We start from the raw sequence: 23873 nt of genomic DNA, 5'->3' as shown, positions 1-23873 counted from the left end.
CAAAACTTTAGATTCAAGGATGCGGTTTGTCGGCGGTATGAAAAAAAAGGACACATAGCTCGGGCATGCCGAGCCCCCCAACCGTCCCGCCAAAAATTCAAACCGACCAATCAGAGCGCGGGAGCAGTGAAGCAGCCAGGGATTGGTCCATTTAAAAAGGGCGCGAAGTTAAACCAGACCACTGTGAGAGTGGGCCATGCATCGACACGACTAGAGAAGAAGATATTTACCCAAGTCTACGTTGAAGGGGTGCCGTGTCCCATGGAAGTAGACACTGGGTCGTCAATCACCATTATGTCCTGGGACACCATCGTGAGAGACTTGCCAGCGATTGCTAAACGTCAGCTACAAACCCAGAAGCTGAGGGTGCAGGACTACCAGGGGAATCGGATCCCTGTTCGAGGAGCTACAGCCGTCCAAGTCAAATATGGACAATTCACAAAGACCCTGCCGATCACCATAGTAAACGGAACTCTACCGAGTTTGCTAGGGTTGGACTGGTTCCGAGCTTTGGATATGGGAGTGACCGGGGTCCACAAGAGCGACGTCATCCTCAGAGACGAACTACTGAAAGAGTTCAAGGACGTATTTAAGGATTGCCTGGGCAAGTACATGGGGACCCCTATTTCTTTCAACCTCGACCCCCAAGTTGCCCCTATCCGGTTAAAGGCTAGGAGGGTCCCATTCGCCCTAAAACCTAAAATTGACCGAGAATTGGACAAGTTAGTGAGCCAGGGAATATTAGTCCCCGTCGACCATGCAAAATGGGAGACACCAATAGTAACCCCAGTCAAACCGGACAGTTCGGTCCGAATTTGCGCTGACTACAAAGCAACGCTTAACAAAGCGTTGCAGAAAAGTGCATACCCCGTTCCAGTGGTGCAACATCTGCTACACTCTTTAGGGCAAGGGCAGGTCTTCGCCAAACTAGATTTGGCCCAAGCCTACCAGCAGCTACCTGTAGATAACAGCACAGCTGAGGCGCAGACAATCGTCATGCACCGTGGGGCTTTCAAATGTACGCGACTCCAGTTCGGAGTTAGCGTGGCCCCAGGGCTCTTCCAGAACCTAATGGAGCGATTATTACAGGGACTACCAGGAGTGGTACCATACTTCGATGATATATTGGTATCAGCTGAAAACTTAGAGGAACTCGGGGTAAAATTAAGGAAGGTGTTGGGCATTTTTAGGTCAGCGGGGCTTAAGATTAAGCTCAACAAATGCCATGTTGGGGTGAAATCTGTAGAATTCCTAGGATACAGGATAGACAGGGAAGGGATCCACCCCACGGAGAGCAAGGTACGGGCCATTAGGAAGGCCCCAGCCCCCAAAAATAAAACAGAATTACAGGCTTTCTTGGGGCTTGTTAATTTCTACGCGGTATTCTTGAAGAATAAAGCAACAGTAGCCGAGCCGCTACATAAGTTGCTAGCAAAGAAAGCTGTGTCGTCATGGGGAAAAGAAGAGGCTAGGGCATTTGAAGGGGTAAAAAACCTTTTGTCCAGCGATAGCCTCCTCATTCAGTACAATGGCACGTTGCCACTAGTACTAGTTTGCGATGCTTCACCATACGGGGTGGGGGCAGTGCTTAGCCACAGGTTACCGAATGGAACAGAAGCCCCTATAGCGTATTATTCCCAGACTATGTCCTCTGTGGAAAGGAACTACAGCCAGTTAGATAGGGAAGCGTTGGCCATAGTCTCCGGGGTTAAGAAATTTCACGAATACTTATTCGGACGAAATTTTGAGATAGTCACGGACCACAGATCCCTTCTAGGGCTTTTAGCAGGTGACCACCCTACACCCATGGCACTTTCTCCCAGGCTGACCCGATGGACTATTTTCCTAGCAGCATACTCCTACAAATTGCTCTACCGCCCAGGAAAAGACTTAGGGCATGCGGATGCTCTGAGCAGATGCCCTCTACCAGAGTCAATTGAGGACCCCACCCCGGGGACACCCGTCTTACTAATTGACTCTTTGGACTCTGGCCCAGTCACATCCAAGCAGGTGGCTAGGGCATCGTATAGAGACGTTACAATTCGGACTGTGATCGGTTGGGTGCAAAGGGGTTGGCCCGCTGCACCGGGCGAGCGTTTCAAAGACTTTGCGAAAAACAATCAGAACTGTCTGTTCAAGGGGGGTGTCTGTTATGGGGGGATAGGGTAGTTATCCCAGAAAAATTATGCGAAAATGTGTTGGAACTGTTGCATGAGGACCACCCAGGGATTGTGCGGATGAAGAGTTTAGCGAGGAGTTATGTATGGTGGCCCTTAATGGATAAGGACATCAGCGACATGGTAGGGAAATGCCAATCCTGCCAAGAATCGAGGTCGCTACCCCCTACAGCCCCAGTTAGAGAGTGGGAGAAACCCCAGGGGCCTTGGTCCAGGATTCACATAGATTTTACGGGGCCGTTCCATGGGCAGACCTTTTTAATTGTGGTAGATGCCTACTCAAAATGGTTGGAAATAATCCTCATGAAAAGCACAATGGCCGAAGCAGTAATCACAGTCCTAAGGCATCTATTCGTAACACACGGCCTGCCCGACACCCTAGTCTCGGACAACGGCCCGCAATTCACGACAAATCAGTTTGAGGGGTATCTAGCTGGAGAGGGTATCAGACATGTCCTCTCGGCGCCTTTCTACCCGGCGACGAACAGACTTGCAGAACGTTTTGTTCGAAGCACCAAGGAAGCGCTATCTAGGATAAGTCCAGGCGACTGGCAAACGAAAATAGACATTTTCCTGGCCGTCCAACATAGGACCCCTTGTGTAACAACTGGCCGCAGCCCAGCAGAACTTTTAATGGGCAGGAAACTCAGGTGTCCGCTAGACCGATTAAACCCAACTTATACCCCAGACGGATACAAGGGTATTCAAGGAAAAACCAGGGAAATGACAGTGGGTGACCTAGTATGGGCACACAACTATAGCGAGGGCCCAACATGGTTAAAAGGGGAAATTTTGGGCATAACCGGACCCAAATCATACGTAGTAGACATGGAGGACGGCCGGGTATGGAAACGCCACATAGACCAGCTAAGAAAACGTATACCAAACAAATTAGAAACCAAACAACCAGGCCCTGACTACCAATTGTTTGAATCTGCAGCTGACTCAAACCCGAGGCGAGCGGAGGACTTATCTGATTCCGATGAAGTCCAGCGACGCCAACCGGTTCCTCCTGAAGGCAACAGGAACGATTCAGCCAATAATCCAGGGCTGGACGGCCTAGAGGAGGAGCGGGGAGGAACAAACAGTCCCTCCGACCAGCTCGACTCTCTCCCAGAAAATGAACTGCGCAGGTCAGAAAGAGTTAGGAGACGCCCTGTCTACCTGCGTGACTACGTAGAGAGGTAGCATGTAGATATTATGTAAATAGAGGTACAAAGCATTCTGGGAGGGAAGGAGTGTAATGTATTTTGAATTTTGAGAGGGAATTTTGGGCGGGAAAATTGCACGTTGCTGATTGGTTGAAGCCTCAGCCAAAAGAGTATTTAAAGAGGGGTTTTTGCCGGTTGTCTTTTGCTGGGTCACAATAAACTAAAGAGCGGTTGCTACTCGTTGGTCTCCTGCCTCTTCATTGCCCGAACTTAACAATTGTCACTCATGAATTTACAACAGGAGTCACAAAAGTACTGTTTGCTCATTCCCACTTTTCAAGCACTTTTGGATATAAGTGTCTTGCAAGACTGGCTGCTGGGTAGTTTCTAGCATAATCACATTCTCTTAACAGTAGGCCACATCTGATAATGTCTCACAGTGTTGGCAGTTCAGATGGCAACAAGTCTGACCTGGCATTTAGAATTGCTGATGTAGCAACCTCCCTGCCTCAGTAGGCATGACAGTGAAGTTCTTCGGGGTTCTATGACATTTCAAACTGCCATCCCTAGGGTTGGTTTCAGAAGTGGCTCCGTTCACAGCCACCATGGCAGACATGGACCTATCCCAGATCATCCATGGCCAGATTCAGGACAGTAGCCACACTTCAGGTATGTTTTATTTATTTATTTTTTTGTCAGAGCAATGGCAACATGATCTAATGGGGGAGCTCTCCTTGATCACTCCTCATACTTGGGGCTTTCCAGAGATGGGATTCATTTACCTTCCCTACTGGTTTGCAAATGTGAGTGCATGTTATGTCCAGGCAGGTGGGCGGAGCCTCCTGCAGTCGCTGCTACTGGTTTGCGCTATTCGAAGAGAACCGGCTGAATCCCAATACTGGGGCTCTCATATGTTACCCTATTCTATAGAGTGGTTTGACTCGTTCGAACAGTCTATTTCTGGTGATTGATGGAGCCAGATTCCAAAGGGAACTCAGGGGTACCCTGGAATTTTTGCTGCAATTCTCTTGCTACAACCTGGAATCAGAGGGCATCTAAGGCTGTGAATCAGAATGTGCCTATGTAATCATTCTTCACCCCTCATTCTCAACACTCTTGCGGTTTATGGAGGGGTTCAAGGAGTTGAAAGGGGCTACGAAATTCCTAGAATGCTACTAGAGGGAAATGAGGGATGAATCTGACTGGATATGGATCAGAACTACATTTAAGGCCTATCTTATGGCAGTAAGTAGTGAAATAGAGTATTTTCCCCACTATTATTGAATCCATTAAGTGTAACCTACAGGTCTTGTTCAGGATCATCTGTTTTGTCCTGGGGAAGGGCAACTTCATCTCCATCCTAGGTGACCTGAGTGTTGCCATTGCTGCCCTTCATATGGTCTGGAGGTTATGAATTTCTGGTGTGGGTAAAGAGGAAAAGTACAAAGTATTCTGATTATTATTTTTTTTGAGCCTAGGTAATATAAAGATGGTCTGGCTTTTGAATGTAGCAGAAATTTTTCCATCTTTGCCATGATTAATTTCAGGTCTTCTCCAAAACTTTTCTGTAATTACATGATGACATATCCTTACTATTTCAATAAAAATGTGAAGGTTGCAATTTTCTCTTTAACTTATAATTATCAAAAAGACTATTATTAACTTTGCTGTTCCTCAAAGCTCTAACTGATAAATTATTATACTTGGAAGAATAAGGACTAAATGCTGATGGACAATGAAATATTTTAAAATTAAGAGACAGGTGAAATAATCTAAATTTCCCCTCAGAAACACCTCTCTGTCAACATTCATTACAGAATGGAAGTCATGTGAGGAATAGATTCAGTTCAAGGTCATCCAATTTTGAGGACTCTTAAGAATTTCATACCAACAATAGAAAATGTTTCAAACTGCGATTATTATGATATTGAATCTTCTCCTACTGCTATTGCCTTCTCCTACTGCTACGGCTTGCAAGTCTCAACCAATAAAATGCAGCATCCAAGATCCTATCCCAATTGATCACAAATATTTCCAACCAGGTGACCTAATCATTGGTGGCATGACTTCTTTTGTCTTCATAACTAGAGATGTAGGAAGTTTTGAAAAAGATCCCCATCATTCTACTGTGGGTGAATCTCTGTAAGACATAACTTTCTTTCTATAGTCTATAGCTTATCTAGATAAAATTGTTTAGTACATCTCTTCTATTTGCCATAATTAATTATTGGAATTAAAAATATTATTTTCCAGCAAAGTATAAATGATATATTTTTCACTTAAAATTATTTTCCTGTATTCTTGTGAAGGAAATCAACAGCTAGAACCTATTTTCCTTAAATCATATTTTTAAATTCATACAAATCATTCAATATTTCATGGCTCCTATATTCTGACAAGATGGGAATCTTCCCACTCCCCTCCCACTCCCATCCAAAGGAATTGTAGCATGAGCCTCTAGAATTGACTTTCTAGAAGATGTGACATTGTGTCGAACCAAAGGAATAACAATAATAGATGCAGCTTATTTTATATCAGTACATGCATAGGACTAATATTCTTATGAACTAAATATAAGAGTAATATTCTTATGAGCTAAAATATTTTTTTCTTAGGAGTAGGGGAAGTCAGACAGGAGAACCACATAGGCTCGATGTTCTTTTGTGGGTAAAATCCTCACTCTGCAGTTCCATATAATCCATCTATAATCCATTATTATACTGGGAAGAATAAGGACTAAGTTTTGATGGACAATTAAATATTTTAGAAAATAGGAACAAGTTTTTTCTCATTTCTATATAAAGTCAAGCATTATAAGAAAATGAGAAAAACTTTATCAAACTGGGATTAATTTTCATTATGAAGACATTGCTGCTTCTACTGCTATTGCCATATTTTTAGTACACCTATGTATTATAATTAGCTACTCTGATTAAAAATAATATTTTCAACTATTGAATAATATTTTTGAGCTTATTTTTTTTCCTGTGCTTTCTGAAGGGATCATCATTTAGAACCTATGTTCTTTAAATAAAATTAGAAGAAAACAAAGTAATCATTGATAGTTGATTTTGATAAGAAAGAATCCCTTCACCTTGACAGCATTTTTTGATGAAACTTAATTTATTAATCCGTTGACATGAAATTATCATTAGTTTCAAAGATGTTCCCCCCCACCAAGTTAGTTTTACTGACCTTTTTAGATGCGTAATTTCATTTGATACTCCATCTAATATCCTTTGCAGAATCCTGACTAAATATTATCATCATATCTTGATAATGGTATTTGCTGTGAAGATGATCAATGAAGACCTCCAGCTCTTACCTAACATCACCTTGGGCTTCAGAATCTATGATAAGTATGCTGGCTATCATGCCAAAATGGAACTTTTCTCCAGTGAGAACAGATTTGTTCCCAACTATAAGTGTGGCATCCTGAACAAACTCATATCAGTTGTTGGGTCTATTGATCCTGGAATCTCTTTAATAGATATTTTAGATACTTACAAAGCTCCACAGGTAAGATGGATTGGATTGGTCTTTTCAGACTGCACTGGATTGCAGGATCTAGAGATATAGTTAATTTGGATGTCAGGGCCACTAATTTAAACAGCATTTGACAATGTGACACATCCTCATAACCTCACCTGTATTTTATTCTACAATTATCAGCTAAAGTAGGTTTATACTTCATGTTTCTATGAACCTATTAAACTGATGGCAGAAAAGGATCTAGTGAGATCTAGTGATCCATCGAGTCTGCCTTTAGAGATTTTTAATTTTTTAATTTTTGTTAATGATGTATACATGTTTATCCCAAGCATGTTTAAGCTCAGTTATTGATCATCATAACTCCTTCTTGCTTAAAAGTCTGTGCTGACCAATTGGCCCCCATCTTCACCCATATTTTCAATAAATCACTAGAGATGTGTTATGTTCCTTCTTGCTTCAAACGCTCTACCATCATCCCAGTGCCGAAGAAGCCCACCATCAAGGAACTGAATGATTACAGACCAGTTGCTCTAACATCTGTAGTCATGAAAACCTTTGAAGGGCTAGTGCTTTCCTACTTGAAAACCATCACGGATCTGCTGTTAGACCCCTTGCAATTTGCATACCGAGCAAACAGATCAACAGATGATGCTGTTAATATGGCTCTGCACTACATCCTACAGCATCTTGAGTCTCCAAAGACCTATGCAAGGGTCCTTTTTGTAGACTTTAGTTCAGCTTTCAATACCATCATTCCAGACATTCTTCTAACTAAGCTAAACCATCTGCAGGTACCAGAACAGACTTGTAAGTGGATCACAAGCTTCCTAACAAACAGGAAGCAGCAGGTGAAGCTAAGCAAGATCACATCAAATACCTGTACAATTAGCACAGGGGCCCCCCAAGGCTGTGTGCTCTCCCCACTTCTCTTCTCTCTGTGTACCAATGACTGCATCTCCAATGATCCATCTGTTAAGCTACTAAAGTTCACAGATGACACAACAGTGATTGGTCTCATTCAAGACAATGACGAATCCGCATATAGATGAGAGGTCGAACGACTAGCCTTATGGTGCAACCAAAACAATCTGGAACTGAACACACTCAAAACCATAGAAATGGTGGTAGATTTTAGGAGAAACCCTTCCATACTTCCACCTCTCACAATACTAGACAACACAGTATCAACAGTAGAAACCTTCAAATTTCTAGGTTCTATCATATCACAAGATCTAAAATGGACAGCTAACATCAAAAACATCATTAAAAAAGGACAGCAAAGAATGTTCTTTCTGCGCCAACTCAGTAAGCTCAAACTGCTCAAGGAGCTGCTTATTCAGTTCTACAGAGGAATTATTGAGTCTGTCATTTGCACCTCTATAACTGTCTGGTTCGTTTCTGCAACCAAACAAGAAAGACACAGACTTCAGAGGATAATTAGAACTGCAGAAAAAATAATTGCTACCAACCTGCCTTCCATTGAGGACCTGTATACTGCACGAATCAAGAAGAGGGCCGTGAAAATATTTACAGACCCCTCGCATCCTGGACATAAACTGTTTCAACTCCTACCCTCAAAACGACGCTATAGAGCACTGCACACCAGAACAACTAGACACAAGAATAGTTTTTTCCCGAAGGCCATTACTCTGCTAAACAAATAATTCCATCAACACTGTCAAACTATTTACTGAATCTGCACTACTATTAATCTTCTCATAGTTCCCATCACCAATCTCTTTCCATTTATGACTGTATGACTATAACTTGTTGCTGGCAATCCTTATGATTTATATTTTTATATTTATATTTTTTTATTTATTAAATTTTTATACCGCCCTTCTCCCGCCCTTCTCCCGAAGGACTCAGGGCGGTGTACAGCCAAAGATAAAACACAATACATATACAATTAAAACCAACAATTAAAACCTAGCAAATTACAAAAGGCTGATAATTAAAAGTTTAAATTTAAAATTATAAAAAATTTAAAAACCCAATAAAAACCCCAATTTAAGATTAAAACTGTTAAAACCATTATGCCAGTCCCGCTTGAATAAATAAATATGTTTTTAGCTCACGACGGAAGGTCCGAAGATCAGGCACTTGAGGTAGGCCAGGGGGAAGTTCATTCCAGAGCGTCGATGCTCCAACAGAGAAGGCCCTATTCCTGGGGGCCGCCAGTCGACACTGTTTGGCGGACGGCACCCTGAGGAGACCTTCTCTGTGAGAGCGTACGGGTCAGTGGGAGGCATAGGGTAACAGCAGGCGGTCTCGTAAGTACCCGGGTCCTAAGCCATGGAGCGCTTTGAAGGTGGTAACCAAAATCTTGAAGCGCACCCGAAAGACCACAGGAAGCCAGTGCAGACTACGCAGCAGTGATGTTACATGGGAGCCGCGAGCGGCTCCCGTTACTACTCGCGCAGCCGCATTCTGGACTAACAATATATTGATATATTGACCATCAATTGTGTTGTAAATGTTGTACCTTGATGAACGTATCTTTTCTTTTATGTACACTGAGAGCATATGCACCAAGACAAATTCCTTGTGTGTCCAATCACACTTGGCCAATAAAAATTCTATTCTATTCTATTCTATTCATCTTCTACCTCCACTGGAAGTTGGGTCCAAACTTACATTACACTTTTTGTAAAAATTACTTTTGAACTTTGCTCCTGTCATTTTCAGGTTATACCCTCCCTCTTTCCCTTCTGTCTCCAGGCTGTACAATGTACATAGTCAGTTCCTCCAATCTGTCCTGATATGTTTGGTCCCTCAAACAGAAAATGAGACTGGCACTAAATTAACCATTAAGTCATCATGACTGAGGATTTACACTAGAGTCTTTTTGCTCTTCATCCAGAACTTATTAATAATACTGCTTTGAAGCTGAGATTATCATGATGAAAATTAATACAAGTATAGCTGTCAATCAAGAAGAAGGTTATTGTGAGTTATGAACAAAAAAAGAATCCATATTGGAAAAAGTTAGATAAAATAGAATAGGAAGGGACCTTGGAGGTCTTCTAGTCCATCCCACTGCTCAAGCAGGAGAACCTATACCATTTCAGATAAGTGACTGTTTAGTCTCTTCTTAAAAATCTCCAGTGATGGAGCACCCACAACTTCTGAAGGCAAGCAGTTCCACTGGTTAATTGTCCTCACTGTTAGGAAGTTTTTCCTTAATTCCAGGTTGCTTCTCTCCTTGATTAGTTTCCATTTCATTGTTTCTTGTCTGGCCCTCTGATATTGACCCCTTCTTCTTTGTGGCAGCTTCTCAAATATGGATTACTGCTATCATGGCCCCCCTTGTCCTTCTTTTCTCTAGACTAGCCAAAGTTGCCAAACCCAAATTCTGCAACCGTTCTTCATATGTTTTACTTACCAAGAAGTAGCTTACCAAGAAGTTGTCTATTTTGTCAAATGACTTCCTGAAATCAAAATATACTATGTCCACAGCATTTTGCTGGTCTCCTAATTTAGTCACTTTGTCAAAGAATGAAAAGATTGTTTTTGCATGATCTATTTTTAACAAACTCATCAAACTGACTACTAGGTATAACTTAATTTGTTTCTAGATATTCACAGATCTATTATTATTTTTATTTTTTCCCAGTATCCTCCCAGGTATTGATGTTACACTGATTTGTTTGTTTGTTTGTTTGTTTTACTTTTTTGAAGATGGGAACCACATCAGCTCTTTTATTTCTGAGATAACATCTTCCAGCTCCTTCAGAATTCTGGGATGTAATCCATTGTCCCAGTTATTTATATTCATCAAGGTCAGACTCTTACCATTTTCTTGCTTATTTTAATTTCTAGTCTGTCTTTTACAGTTATGTTTTTGGTAGGTTGAGTTCTAGTTTCTTTCTGTGTGAAGACTGATGCAAATAATGAGTTAAGCAGCTCTGCTTTCTCTTTACTAGCTGTTACTTCCTTGCCATCTCCTCTCTTTAGTAGACTGATGGTTTCCTTGACTTTTTTCTTGTTATTTATATGTTGAAAAAAACTTTTAAAATTATCTTTCACTTTTGTTGCAAGTCTATTATCGTTCACTTTTGTTCTGAGCCTTTGTTTTCCTGATTTCATCTTTTCAGATTTGGGCTATCTGCTGATATTCTGCCTTAGTAACATGTTCCTTTTCCATTTTTTGTACTTATCCTTTTTGTCTTTCAGTTTATCTTTATGAGACCTTGGTGCAATCATGCTAGGTTCTTCTTGGATTTCTTGTTTTTCTTTTTCAGTGGTATTGTACTGAACTTTTATGATCATGTTTTCAGTGTTTTCAATGCTTCTTGAGTTGTTTTCACGATTAGGATTTTTATCCATGAAATTTTTCTTTGACTCTCTCTGAGTTTCTTAAAGTCAGCTCTTTTAAAATTTAAGGCACTGGTTGGATTATATTCTATTGCTTGTGTTTGCATTATATTGAATTCCAATATGATATGGTCACTCTCACCCAAGAGTGACCACTCTCTGGCAACTTCAATTCTCTCTGTCATTTCTTATCTATTAGTAAGAATTAGGTTCAATATAGCTTTCCTCTAGTTCCTGCCTCCACCTTTTGGATGACAAAGTTGGTTAGGAATCTGTTTAATCTCCCACTTGCTGCAGAATTTGTCTCCCAGTTGATATCAGAGTAGCTAAAATCTCCCATTAATACTGTGGTGAGTTTCATTTGTTAATTGAGTAGCCAAGAGTTTGTCTATTTCTTCTGCTTGGTTGGTTGGCCTGTAGTATATGCCTACTGGAATACTGCTATCATGTCACCCATAATTCTTCTTTTCCTTAAACTAGCCAAACCCAAATCCTGCAGCCATTCTTCTATGTTTTAGTCTACAAGCCTTTGATAATCTTAGTTGCTCTTCTCTGAACTTTTTCCAAGGTCTCAACATTTTTTTTGCAGTATGATGAGCAATACTGGTTGCAGTATTCCAGGTGTGTCCTTATTAGGGTTTCATAAAGCGGCACTAATATTTCACATGATCTTGATTCTATGCCTCTGTTTATACAACCCAGGATTGGATTAGCTTTTTCGGCTGCTGCTGCACACTGCTGGCTCATACTCAAGTGAGCATCCACTAGCACTCCAAGGTCCCTTTCACAGTTACTGTTTTTGACCCATGTCTCTCCTAATCTATACTTTTATCTTTGATTTTTCCTGCCTAAATGTAAATTTTGCTTTTCTCCACATTAAAATTCATTTTGTTGAATTTTCATCCATTGTTCAAGACTGTCAATATCTTTTAGGATCCTGAGCTTGTCTTCTGGGGCGTTGGCTATCAGTTCAGTGTCATCTGCAAATTTGATGAGTTTCCCTTCTATTCTCTCATCTAAGTCATTTATGAAGATATTGAAGAGTACACAGCCTAAGACGGAATCTTCTGATACCCCACTATTTACTTTTCTCAATGTGGATTTGTACTATTAACAAATACTTGTTGACTATGGTTTATCAGCCAGCTACAAATCAATCAGATGGTGATGTTGTTTATTCCACATTTTTCTAGCTTACCAAGAAGTAGGTTGTTGTCTACTTTGTGAAATGCCTTACTGAAATCTAAGTATACTATGTCCACAGCATTTTGCTGGTGTACTAATTTAGTGACTTTATCAAAGAATGAAATAAGATTGGTTTGTCATGATCCATTTTTAACAAACCTATGCTGGCTACTAATTATAATTTAATTGCTTCTAGTTGTTCAAAGATCCGTTATTCAGATACTAATCTTGATGAGCAATATATTTCACTAAAAGGAAAAAGTATTCTTGAATTTAGAACAAAGGTGAATGATTATAGTAAATGCAATAAGAGCTAAATCAGAACTCTTCTTATCCTTTACAATACAGCAGAAAAACCCTTGCTATCACTAATACCATTAGATGTTTTGTCCTTTTCCCTAATACCTCATCTTAACTTGAGAAGAACTTGAAGAGAATTTGGCAGGATTCTCTTTGGTTATGCAGTGTCACAGCTGACTAATTTAACATCCAAGAAGCACATAAGCAATTGTAGTTCATAAAAATCTAAAGTAGGGTAAAGCAAAAATACATTTCAAATTTTGCTAGGAAGGTACTTGGAAAATATATTTTAAATTTTGAGTTAAGTAATAAGAGAGACTGGTTTCTTTATATATTTCAATATATGTATATGAATTTATTATGATTTTTTTTTACTTGCAGCTTCTGAGAAGCTTTACTTGAGAAGTATATTATTTTTATTCCATCATTGTTACTATGTACTTTGTTGGCCAGAGAGCTCTAAACCCGGGCAAGGTAAAAGAATTCTAAGTAACTAAGTAAATACATAAATAAATAATAAACCAAGAAGAATTCAGATGTCTTTATGGAAGCAAAATCAGAAGTTGACAATTCAAATAACCATAGAAATGTAGATGTGAAAGGGAGCACAAGGATAATGTATCCAATCATAATCTCATAAGTATTTTGTGCACATAAATTATACAAAAGCATTTGCTAACATATTTCAAGATTATTAATTTAGAGAGGATATACACTTTCTTTTCTCAAACATAATTTTCTTCTCTAGTTTTTCTGTTTATCTACCTAATACTTTTCATAGTTCCCAACTGCTTCTTCTCCAAATGAAAGCCCATTCTACTACCACATGGTTGCAGGTGAAGAACTTCATTACAGGGGGATTATTCAACTACTCTTGCACTTCAGGTGGACTTGGGTTGGGGTACTTACAAAAGGACTTGGAGGAAGAACATTTGATCATCTAATCTTCTCAACGTTTTCTCTCCATGGCATCTGCATTGCCTTCTTGGAGCAATTGAGATCAATTTACATCAACAATTTTTTTGATATTTTGAAATGGCTTGTTAAAACGTTTCACCTTCTTGTTAAAAGCAAAGCTAATGTTGTGATACTTCATGATGAGAATCTCTTAAATGTAAGATGGTTGTTACGCCTACCTGAAATGGAAATAGTTTCTATAAAGCCAAAAGGTAAGGTGTGGATTGTGGCATCCCAAATGGGTCTTGCATCATTCTTTTATCAGAAAAGCTGGGATATCCAAGTCCTCCATGGGGCTCTGACTTTTGGAGCTTATTCAAATGAAGTTGAAGGGTTCCAACATTTTCTTCAGACAAGAGACTATTTCTCCTCAAAAGAAGATGGTTTCCTCAAAGATGTGTGGGAACAAGCATTTGGCTGTGTGTTTCCCAATCTATCTGGGAATGAAGAAAAAGAGGATGTCTGTATAGGAAAGGAAAAATTGGAAAGCCTGCCCGGGGCATTTTTTGAAATGAAGATGAGCAGTCTTAGTTACAGTATATACAATGCTATATATGTTGTGGCTCATGCTTTACATGCCATGAAGTTGGGCCAACAATATAGGAGAAGCATGAAAGGGAAAAAACTCAGTCTTCAAGATCTGCAGTCATGGCAGGTAATTCTATGAATAATCAAATATTTTAGAAATGTAATTTTCTACATTTGCCAATTGGCATTGCCAATCCAGTATTTCATGACCTTCTTCAGATCACAAACAGTAGTGAGATGAAGATAGAAAATTAGTATAAGTAGTTCTCAACTTCCATAAGGATGGAAAATTATTGTCTTCTAGTTTCTTCTTTATCTATTTTTTCCTATTTTGGTAGTTTCAGTGGGCTTTCTTTTTGCTTTGAATTTCCCATCAGATTTGTTTTCTAGCTTTCCTCTTGAGATAATAAACTGGAGATATATGGTTTGCCTATTCCTCTCCTCATCACATACTCATGTACCGAAATAATTTTCCATAATAAATTTTTCTGCTAAAAGACACAAGAAAGGCTTGCTCAAGTTAAGTATTCCTGTTGAGAAACTCTCTGAGAAGTATTTTCGTCAATAGAGGTAAATACACTGAGTAGTAGTAAATAGTAAATACACTGAGAAACTTGTAATCAGTGTAAGAGCTAGAAGAAGTAGAAGTTTATATCTGATCATTCAAGATAAATACTTTGTAGCCACTTGGCATTGCCTTTGTGCTAGGTAGAAAACAATATTTTGATTTTTACTAAATCAAAATGTAGCAATGCCAGGTTTTTTTTTACATTTTTTACATGTAGTACAGTGGTAGGATTCAAGTAATTTAACAACCGGTTCTCTGCCCTAATAATTTCTTCCAACAACCACTTTGCCAAACTGCTCAGTAAGTTAACAACCGGTTCTCCCGAAGTGGTGCGAACTGGCTGAATCCCACCACTGATGTAAGTGATGTAAAAATATTGTAAGATAATATTTTTTTAAAAAAAGTTTTATTAATTTCTATTGTTTACATTTTGTTAATCCTTAATAAACATTGTGTTGTCTGGGTTAATTTATTTGTTTAGTAGTACAGATTACATTCTTAATCTCCACCCCTTTTTTCCATGGTAGACTAAGATCCATATTTGATAATATTCTGTATTTTCTTTCTGTTTAATATTCATTTCTGCACAAACCAATATCTTCCTAATTATCTCTTCATCTCGTGATCCTTGCAGTTGTTAATATATGCAATATTAAATATACATTTTGCTTATCAAATTTTTCTGTTGCTATACCTAATAGAAAAAGTTCAGGTTAAAATCTACATGCTTTCCTATCATATTTTCTAACCACTTACATATTTTTGCCTAATTTTTTTTGCTTTAATCCAGGTCCACCACATATGGTAATATGTGTCCATTTTTAGTTACATTTCCAACATTTGTTAGACATATTTTTAACCATTTTTGCTAACCTAGCAGGTGATAAATGCCATTCATAAAACATTTTATATAAGTTTTCTTTATAAGAAGTTGCCATTGTTAATATATAGTTTCTTTCCCATAAATTTTGCCATTTCTCTAATTCTCTATATATCCATAGTTTTTTGCCCACTGTACCATTGTGTCTTTTACCTGTTCATCCTTCATTTTCCAATTTAGTGAGAAATTATAGTTTTTCATCAGAATTCAACAATATCTGATAGAAGGCTATTTGTTCTTTATAAAAGCTATACATTTTCATGTCATTATCATATTTAGATTGTATTTGCAATTGAGGCTACCATTATAATTTAATACCCTGGTCTTCAAGCTCTTGCTTAGATTTTAATTTCCCTTCAGTGTCCAAAATGTCTTTATATGTCACAATATTTTTTTAAAAAAAGTTTTATTAATTTCTATTGTTTACATTTTGTTAATCCTTAATAAACATTGTGTTGTCTGGGTTAATTTATTTGTTTAGTAGTACAGATTACATTCTTAATCTCCACCCCTTTTTTCCATGGTAGACTAAGATCCATATTTGATAATATTCTGTATTTTCTTTCTGTTTAATATTCATTTCTGCACAAACCAATATCTTCCTAATTATCTCTTCATCTCGTGATCCTTGCAGTTGTTAATATATGCAATATTAAATATACATTTTGCTTATCAAATTTTTCTGTTGCTATACCTAATAGAAAAAGTTCAGGTTAAAATCTACATGCTTTCCTATCATATTTTCTAACCACTTACATATTTTTGCCTAATTTTTTTTTTGCTTTAATCCAGGTCCACCACATATGGTAATATGTGTCCATTTTTTGGTTACATTTCCAACATTTGTTAGACATATTTTTAACCATTTTTGCTAACCTAGCAGGTGATAAATGCCATTCATAAAACATTTTATATAAGTTTTCTTTATAAGAAGTTGCCATTGTTAATATATAGTTTCTTTCCCATAAATTTTGCCATTTCTCTAATTCTCTATATATCCATAGTTTTTTGCCCACTGTACCATTGTGTCTTTTACCTGTTCATCCTTCATTTTCCAATTTAGTGAGAAATTATAGTTTTTCATCAGAATTCAACAATATCTGATAGAAGGCTATTTGTTCTTTATAAAAGCTATACATTTTCATGTCATTATCATATTTAGATTGTATTTGCAATTGAGGCTACCATTATAATTTAATACCCTGGTCTTCAAGCTCTTGCTTAGATTTTAATTTCCCTTCAGTGTCCAAAATGTCTTTATATGTCACAATATTTTTTAAACTTCACCAGATTTGGATATGTAAATGCTTCCATTGCTGAAATTCATTCTGGGATTTTAGAATAAATCTTAGCTTTTTTTCCCCCCATACAGATAATAGTGAGTTTCTTATGTACTTTGAAAGTATCTGAAAAAGTTAATATTAATAGAGAAAGATAGAAAAGTAAGTCCAAGCTTGCCTCCTTCTTTTTATATCTACTTAATTTTACAAGTTTTTTTTTATTTACATTTATTTCCTGCTCTTCTCCGAAGACTCAGGGCGGCTTACATTGTGTAAGTTACTTTAGATATTAAAATGATCTGATATTCCCTGAACAGTTTTTCTTCTTGACAACAAAACAGTAGCTTCTTAAAGTTCTTACAAAAAGTAATGCAGCCTTGATTATATTTATTTGATATTTTCACAATAAGATATATTTTTGCACAATAAAACATATATGGTTTTCTGGGACTGGATTCTTTTAATTATTGAAACTTAGTAGAATAGAATAGAATAGAATTTTTTATTGGCCAAGTGTGATTGGACACACAAGGAATTTGTCTTGGTGCATATGCTCTCAGTGTACATAAAAGAAAAGATACGTTCATCAAGGTACAACATTTACAACACAATTGATGGTCAATATATCAATATAAATCATAAGGATTGCCAGCAACAAAGTTACAGTCATACAGTCATAAGTAGAAAGAGATTGGTGATGGGAACGATGAGAAGATTAATAGTAGTGCAGATTTAGTAAATAGTTTGACAGTGTTGAGGGAATTATTTGTTTAGCAGAGTGATGGCCTTCAGGAAAAAAACTGTTCTTGTGTCTAGTTGTTCTGGTGTGCAGTGCTCTATAGCATCGTTTTGAGTGTAGGAGTTGAAGCAGTCCTGGATGTGAGGGATCTATAATATATAGAGTGATTTTGGATAAAGGACACATAATTATGCTTAATATGAATAAAAGGACCTCAGAGTAGATACATTCTGCCACACATTTAAATTTTTCAAGTAAAAAGATTGAGATCACATAGTTCTATACATTAACCATTTTTTTCATTCTTTTTTCATATTCAGCTTCACTTCTTTTTGAAAAAGGTATCATTTAACAATAGTGTTGGAGATAAAATTTCTTTTGATAAGTATAGAAAACTGATTACAGGACTAGAGATTGAGAATTGGGTCACTTTCCCTAACCAGTCCTTCCATCGAGTGAAAGTTGGGAAGCTGGATCCCTGGGCTGCTGAAGACCAAAAGTTCACCATTCATGAGAAAGCCATCAGCTGGCCCAGCACTTTCAACCAAGTAGGTTCTGCATGTAGGTTATTTTATTTGAAACAATTGGGATGATATTCTAAGAGTTAGTGTACACAGACAGTACTTCAAATACCAGGAAGAATTTTCAACAACGTAAAAATACAAAATCTCTGAAAAAAACATTAATTACATGAATTAGTATTGTTTTTCCAAGCATATTTTGGTGTTAAACTTTAAAAGACAAGAAAGATATATAAAATTTTTACACCAATATTATTTTAAAGGATGAAGGCCAGTTTAGTTTAATAACTAAGCCACAAGGGTAGAGTCCTGTCTTGGACACAAAGACAGTGGCAGGCCTGAAACCATCTTTTACATTGGATCTTCAGGCCTGCCAGACAGGGCCTGTTGTTTTCTCTCAACCAGGAAGAAGGTAATGATAAGGCAAAATTGTGTGTGTGTGTGAGAGAGTGTGAGTGTGTGTGTATTCTCCAACACTTCACTTTTAATTTATCACATTTTTAACTTCTCATCTCCCATAGGAAGACTGTTAAGAACAGGCAAAGCTTAAAAATATGCTTTTACCTAATTAATATTTTAAAGTATTTTATTAAATTTCAGAAATGTATAAAATGTAAATAACAAGAAAATTATCTTTAAGAGGAAAGAAAGAATGATATAGGGAAAGAAACCAAAATAGGTGGTACAGACCAGAGGAAAAGAAAGCTCTAAAGAAAAAAAAAACTATTGACTTTCTTCAATACAGATATAAGCAAAAAAAATATACTAACTCTTTAAATTACAGTAGACCATAACACAAAGTACTTTTATAGTCATAAAGAGTCTTAATCATCAAATACCAAGGTTAAATTTGATTTTTTCATTTCAAGCAAAAAATCAAAAGTGTTTTCAATGTAGCAAAAATGTTAGTCTTTGGTTTGAGCAGAGCAATCAATTTTATCATTTCTGCCAACTCCAGTAACTTTATTATCCATTCTATGGACATTTGTAAGTCTTTCTATTTTTAGTTGTAAAGAAGCTTTTCTGTTTTTAATCATGTATAAGAACAAAGTTCCAGATTTTTTTTAAAAATACTTTTTGTCCACCAAACCTAAAAAAAGTTATTCATATTAGAATATGTTGTAAATCTCATTATTCCAGAGATCAAGCATTATATTATATTTCAAATTTTATTACACATTTAATCATATACACTTTGACATTCATTTACATATTCATTTTCAACAATACTTTATACACTTTGCAATAAAATATTCATCATAAATTCAATTCAAATTCAGTCAGTGATGAGTCCCACTAAAATAATTTCAGTATTGGGGAATGGTCTAAGCGTGACATATTTTGCAGTTTCAAAGAGAAATACTACCTATATAATTGGTAGAACTGAAAAAAAAGAATTCAGTCTTCTGTAGTTTTGATGATTCGGTTGAAGAAAAAATCCCAAATCATTACAATTAGCATGCACGATTGGTCAACAATGATTTTTATTTTATTTTTTTGAAATACATGATTAAACATCTTCCTTCTTTAATTTATTGGATAGACCTTACCTGTTTCCCTGTGTACTGAGAGCTGCCCCCCTGGTAATTTCAGGAGAAAGCAGGAGGAAAAACCATTTTGCTGCTATGATTGTCTTCCATGTCCCAAAGAGAAAATGTCAAGTCAGAAAGGTAAGCAAGCTTGTGAACAAGCTGAAAAACATTTGTGCAGATCACTCGAGACAGATCCATGAACATAAAAGTAAAGGAGCTGAATTATATTCTTTGTGCATTAACAAGTTTGGATGGTCCAGTACATACTAGCACATAATAAGCACATTAACTTATTTTGAAAACACCTGAATTTTTTTACATTATTTCCCATTAAAATTTTGATGCAGTTTACAAAAACTCCAAGGTATTAACAGAATTGATTAAAAAAGAACCACTACAGGTCATCACTGAGTGGGCAGAATTGGACTGGCCACTCAGTTATTTAGTGAAACAACTGTGTTTGCAATGTTACTTCACCTTTCTATTTCTCTACATATCAGTAGCAAAGGACACGATGGCTCAGTGACTAAGATGCTGAGCTTGTCGATCGAAAGGTTGGCAGTTCAGTGGTTCAAATCCCTAGTGTTGCATAACGGGGTGAGCTTCCGTTACTTGTCCCAGCTTCTGCCAATCTAGCAGTTCAAAAGCACGTAAACATGAAAGTAGAAAAATAGGGACCACCTTTAGTGGGAAGGTAACAGTGTTCCATGCACCTTCAATGTTTAGTCATGCCATCCACATGACCATGGAGATGTCTTTGGACAGTGCTGGCTCTTCGGTTTTGAAACAGTGATGAGCACTGCCCCCTAGATTCGGGAACTACTAGCACACGTGTGAGGGGAACCTTTACCTTTACCTTACACATCTGTAAAGCCTAAAATGAAGAAATTGGTTGCAAAGTTCCTTTCTCATTAGTTTTGTAATTGTGAATGTTAATAAAACCAGAAAATCACTTAGAAAAAGTACATATGTACATTTTGCCCCACTTCCCTACCCTTTGGAATGCTTATCCCGGTGCTAGGATACTTAGCTAGAAGAGAACTGATGTTTGCATTTACATTCATTGAAGAGGAACAGATTACAAGAGGGTGAGAAATTATACAATGAGATATATGCTATATATAGTGGGTCTATCTCACTTAGGAATCATTTAGGAGGCAAAAAAAATGGCTAGCATGTTGTCATTGAAGGGCTGCAGAGTCATCCCGCTGGAGGGTTTTAATAAATTAATTAAGATCACAGAAGAGAGCTTGTTATTTTGCAATCAGCACTTTTAGGGAAGTGCTGGGTTGTAGAAAAAAGGAACTGAGGAAAAGTTTGGCAATCTCTGTGCTGTGTATGGAAGGCTAACAAAAATAGTTAGGCACAGTAAATTGACTGTAAGGTATGAGAAGAAATACTGCAATAGTCATAAACATCGGTATTGGTCAAAAAGTTACTTTTTTATCACTGACATAATTCTGAAGTGACATTGCCTGAATCAATTACTAAATATGAAGACTACCTGTAGAATATTCAATTTCTCTTACATCGGGATTATGGTTTCCTTTTAAATGATATATTACACTAACTTTCACAAAATCTATTCCACGTGATTCAGAAAGCGTCCACAATTTTTCTTATAAGGAGAAGACCTTTGAGCCTTTATTTTCAGCAAAATATTTATTTATTTATTTATTTATTTATTTATTTATTTATTTATAAAAAAGTTTTATTTTTACATTCATATCCAACAACTCATACAGTCATATACAATTAGTCGGGCTTGCCCAGTCACTACCCCCTCCTTTTAACTCTCTTCCCTCTACTACCTTCTTCTACTTTCCAGACCTTCCTCCCCTTCTCTTATCTACATCCTCTCCTCCCTCCACCCTATACCTTCCTTCTCCCTCTTCTACCCCTCTTCCTTCCTCTTCTCCCTCTTTTACCCCTCTTCTCCTCTTTCCTACCTCCTACTCTCTCCTCCTTTCTCCCTCCCCACCATTCTAAAATGGTAGCTGGGCAAACCCGACCCTACATTAATTATATTTATACATCTTCAATAATCCCTGTACATTAACCATCACTCCATCCTCTACCCTTAACCTCCCCAGTTTCCCCCCTCCCCCCCCCCTCAACTTCCCAGAACAAAATGGAGAGTATCAAAACTAACAATCATAATCCAAAATAAATCTTAAATTATAATCTCTAGTCACTCCACACATAATCACAATCTCAATTCCCCTCTCCTTCAAAAATATATCTAATACAAAATATTTCCTAAATTTACTCATATGCTATCATATTTTTTTATCTGATACTTATTTTGAATATAATCAATCCACATTTTCCATTCTAAAATATATTTTTCTTGTGTATAGTCTTTCAAATAAGCAGAAATTTTTGCCATTTCTGCCAGATTTGATACTTTGAGTGCCCATTCTTCAATTGTAGGTAATTCTTCTTTTTTCCAATATTGAGCAATCAAAAGTCTTGCGGCTGTTATTAAGTTCAAAATCAATTTAGTCTCTCTAGCTGTACAATCCATAATTATTCCTAGTAGAAAGAACTGTGGAGTAAACTTAATCTTCTTTTTCAGAATGTTCTGCATGATCAACCATACTTTAATCCAAAATGCTTTAACTTTTTGACAAGTCCACCATATATGGTAATAAGTGGCATCTTATTACCAGCAAAATATTTATTAATGGATCTATTAGTTTGATATTTTCATACAGAAAAACAAAAATGTAAAATATTAAACAATGACAGTGTTGTTATTTTTATTTTTTATTCATATTTTCAACAATAGTTTTTGAGTTCCTTGTTAAAAATTGATGTAACAATAAAACTAAAGAAATACGTAGCATAATTCAGAAATAAGTATCATGAAACAAAATCATGAATTAGTAACATTATCTTCTATAGCACAGAATTCCCATATTCCCCTATGCTCTCTTATGTGCCAAATATGAGAGAAGAAATTCAGATGGATAATATCAAGACCAGTTTTGCTTTCAGAAAAAAAAATCTTTTGAATGATACTAATAGGATGGATATAGAACAAATGTATATAAGTTTATATATTTAAATTCTAGATATGGATGACTGTCTGAAATGCCCAGAAGATCAATATCCAAATAAGGATCAAGATTCATGTCTTCCCAAGAAAATATCTTTCTTATCCTATAACGAACTAATGGGAATAAGTTTAGCTGCTCTGGCAATTTTCTTTTCTCTCTGCACACTTATGGTGCTGGCAACATTTTTGAAGTATCACCATACTCCCATTGTCAAGGCAAATAATCGAAATCTCACCTACCTTCTACTCATCTCCCTATTTCTCTGCTTCCTTTGCTCACTGCAGTTCCTTGTTGCACCAAGTAATACAATATGTCTCCTCCGACAAATTAGCTTTGGCATCATCTTCTCAGTGGCTGTGTCTTCTGTGCTGGCAAAAACCATCACTGTGGTTTTAGCTTTCATGGCCACCAAGCCAGGATCCAGGATGAGGAAATGGGTGGGAAGAGGACTAACTATCTCCATTGTATTCTGTTGTTCCTTGATTCAAGTAGGCATCTGTTTGGTGTGGCTGTTCACATTTCCTCCTTTCACTGATGTTGACATCCATTCAGAAAATGAGATGATTGTATTGCAGTGCAATGAAGGCTCAGCTACCATGTTTTACTGTGTTCTTGGATATATGGGCTTTCTGGCAGCTGCCAGTTTTACAGTAGCCTTTTTCTCCAGGAATCTTCCCAGCAGTTTCAATGAGGCCAAATGTCTCACTTTCAGCATGCTGATCTTCTGCAGTGTGTGGATCTCCTTTGTCCCATCCTATTTGAGCACCAAAGGCAAATACATGGTAGCTGTGGAGATTTTCTCCATTTTGGCATCTAGTGCTGGGTTGTTGGTCTGCATATATTTCCCCAAATGTTATATAATAATTGTTAGGCCAGAGCTAAATAACAAGGAACAACTAACAAAGAGAAAATATTTGTAATCCATGCACAAACATTCCCTATTTTCAATATTCCTCATTTTAAGTCTCTACACATTTAATCACTGAATTTGGGACTGTGGGAGAAATTATTAGTATAGTTTTTTGGTATGTTAGTAAAGATGGGTAAAATTAGTCCTTTTTCAATTAAAATTTAAAATTGGAGAACTGAAGAGAGTATAGGTCTATTTAGGAATGCAGCTTGATTTTTGAGGAATACTTGATTAGATTAAAGTTACTTAAAAAAATTAAGATTCAGTCTCAGAA

General features: G+C 37.1%; 1 protein-coding gene across 1 annotated transcript; it reads left to right on the top strand.

Moving 5' to 3' along the window:
• The first annotated feature begins 3933 nt into the window (after positions 1–3933).
• LOC131198135 (vomeronasal type-2 receptor 26-like) lies at positions 3934–23609 on the top strand. Its single transcript, XM_058182640.1, has 7 exons — positions 3934–3997; positions 5371–5470; positions 6574–6847; positions 13404–14234; positions 17895–18122; positions 19639–19765; positions 22705–23609. The coding sequence occupies exons 1-7, from the start codon at positions 3934–3936 to the stop codon at positions 23607–23609; spliced, it is 2529 nt and encodes an 842-aa protein (XP_058038623.1).
• The last annotated feature ends 264 nt before the right edge of the window (positions 23610–23873 follow it).

The sequence above is a fragment of the Ahaetulla prasina genome, chromosome 4, assembly GCF_028640845.1.
Source record: "Ahaetulla prasina isolate Xishuangbanna chromosome 4, ASM2864084v1, whole genome shotgun sequence".
NCBI lineage: Eukaryota > Metazoa > Chordata > Lepidosauria > Squamata > Colubridae > Ahaetulla > Ahaetulla prasina.
The sequence above is the reverse complement of the archived record's forward strand: the minus strand, read 5'-3'. Positions and strand labels throughout refer to the sequence as shown.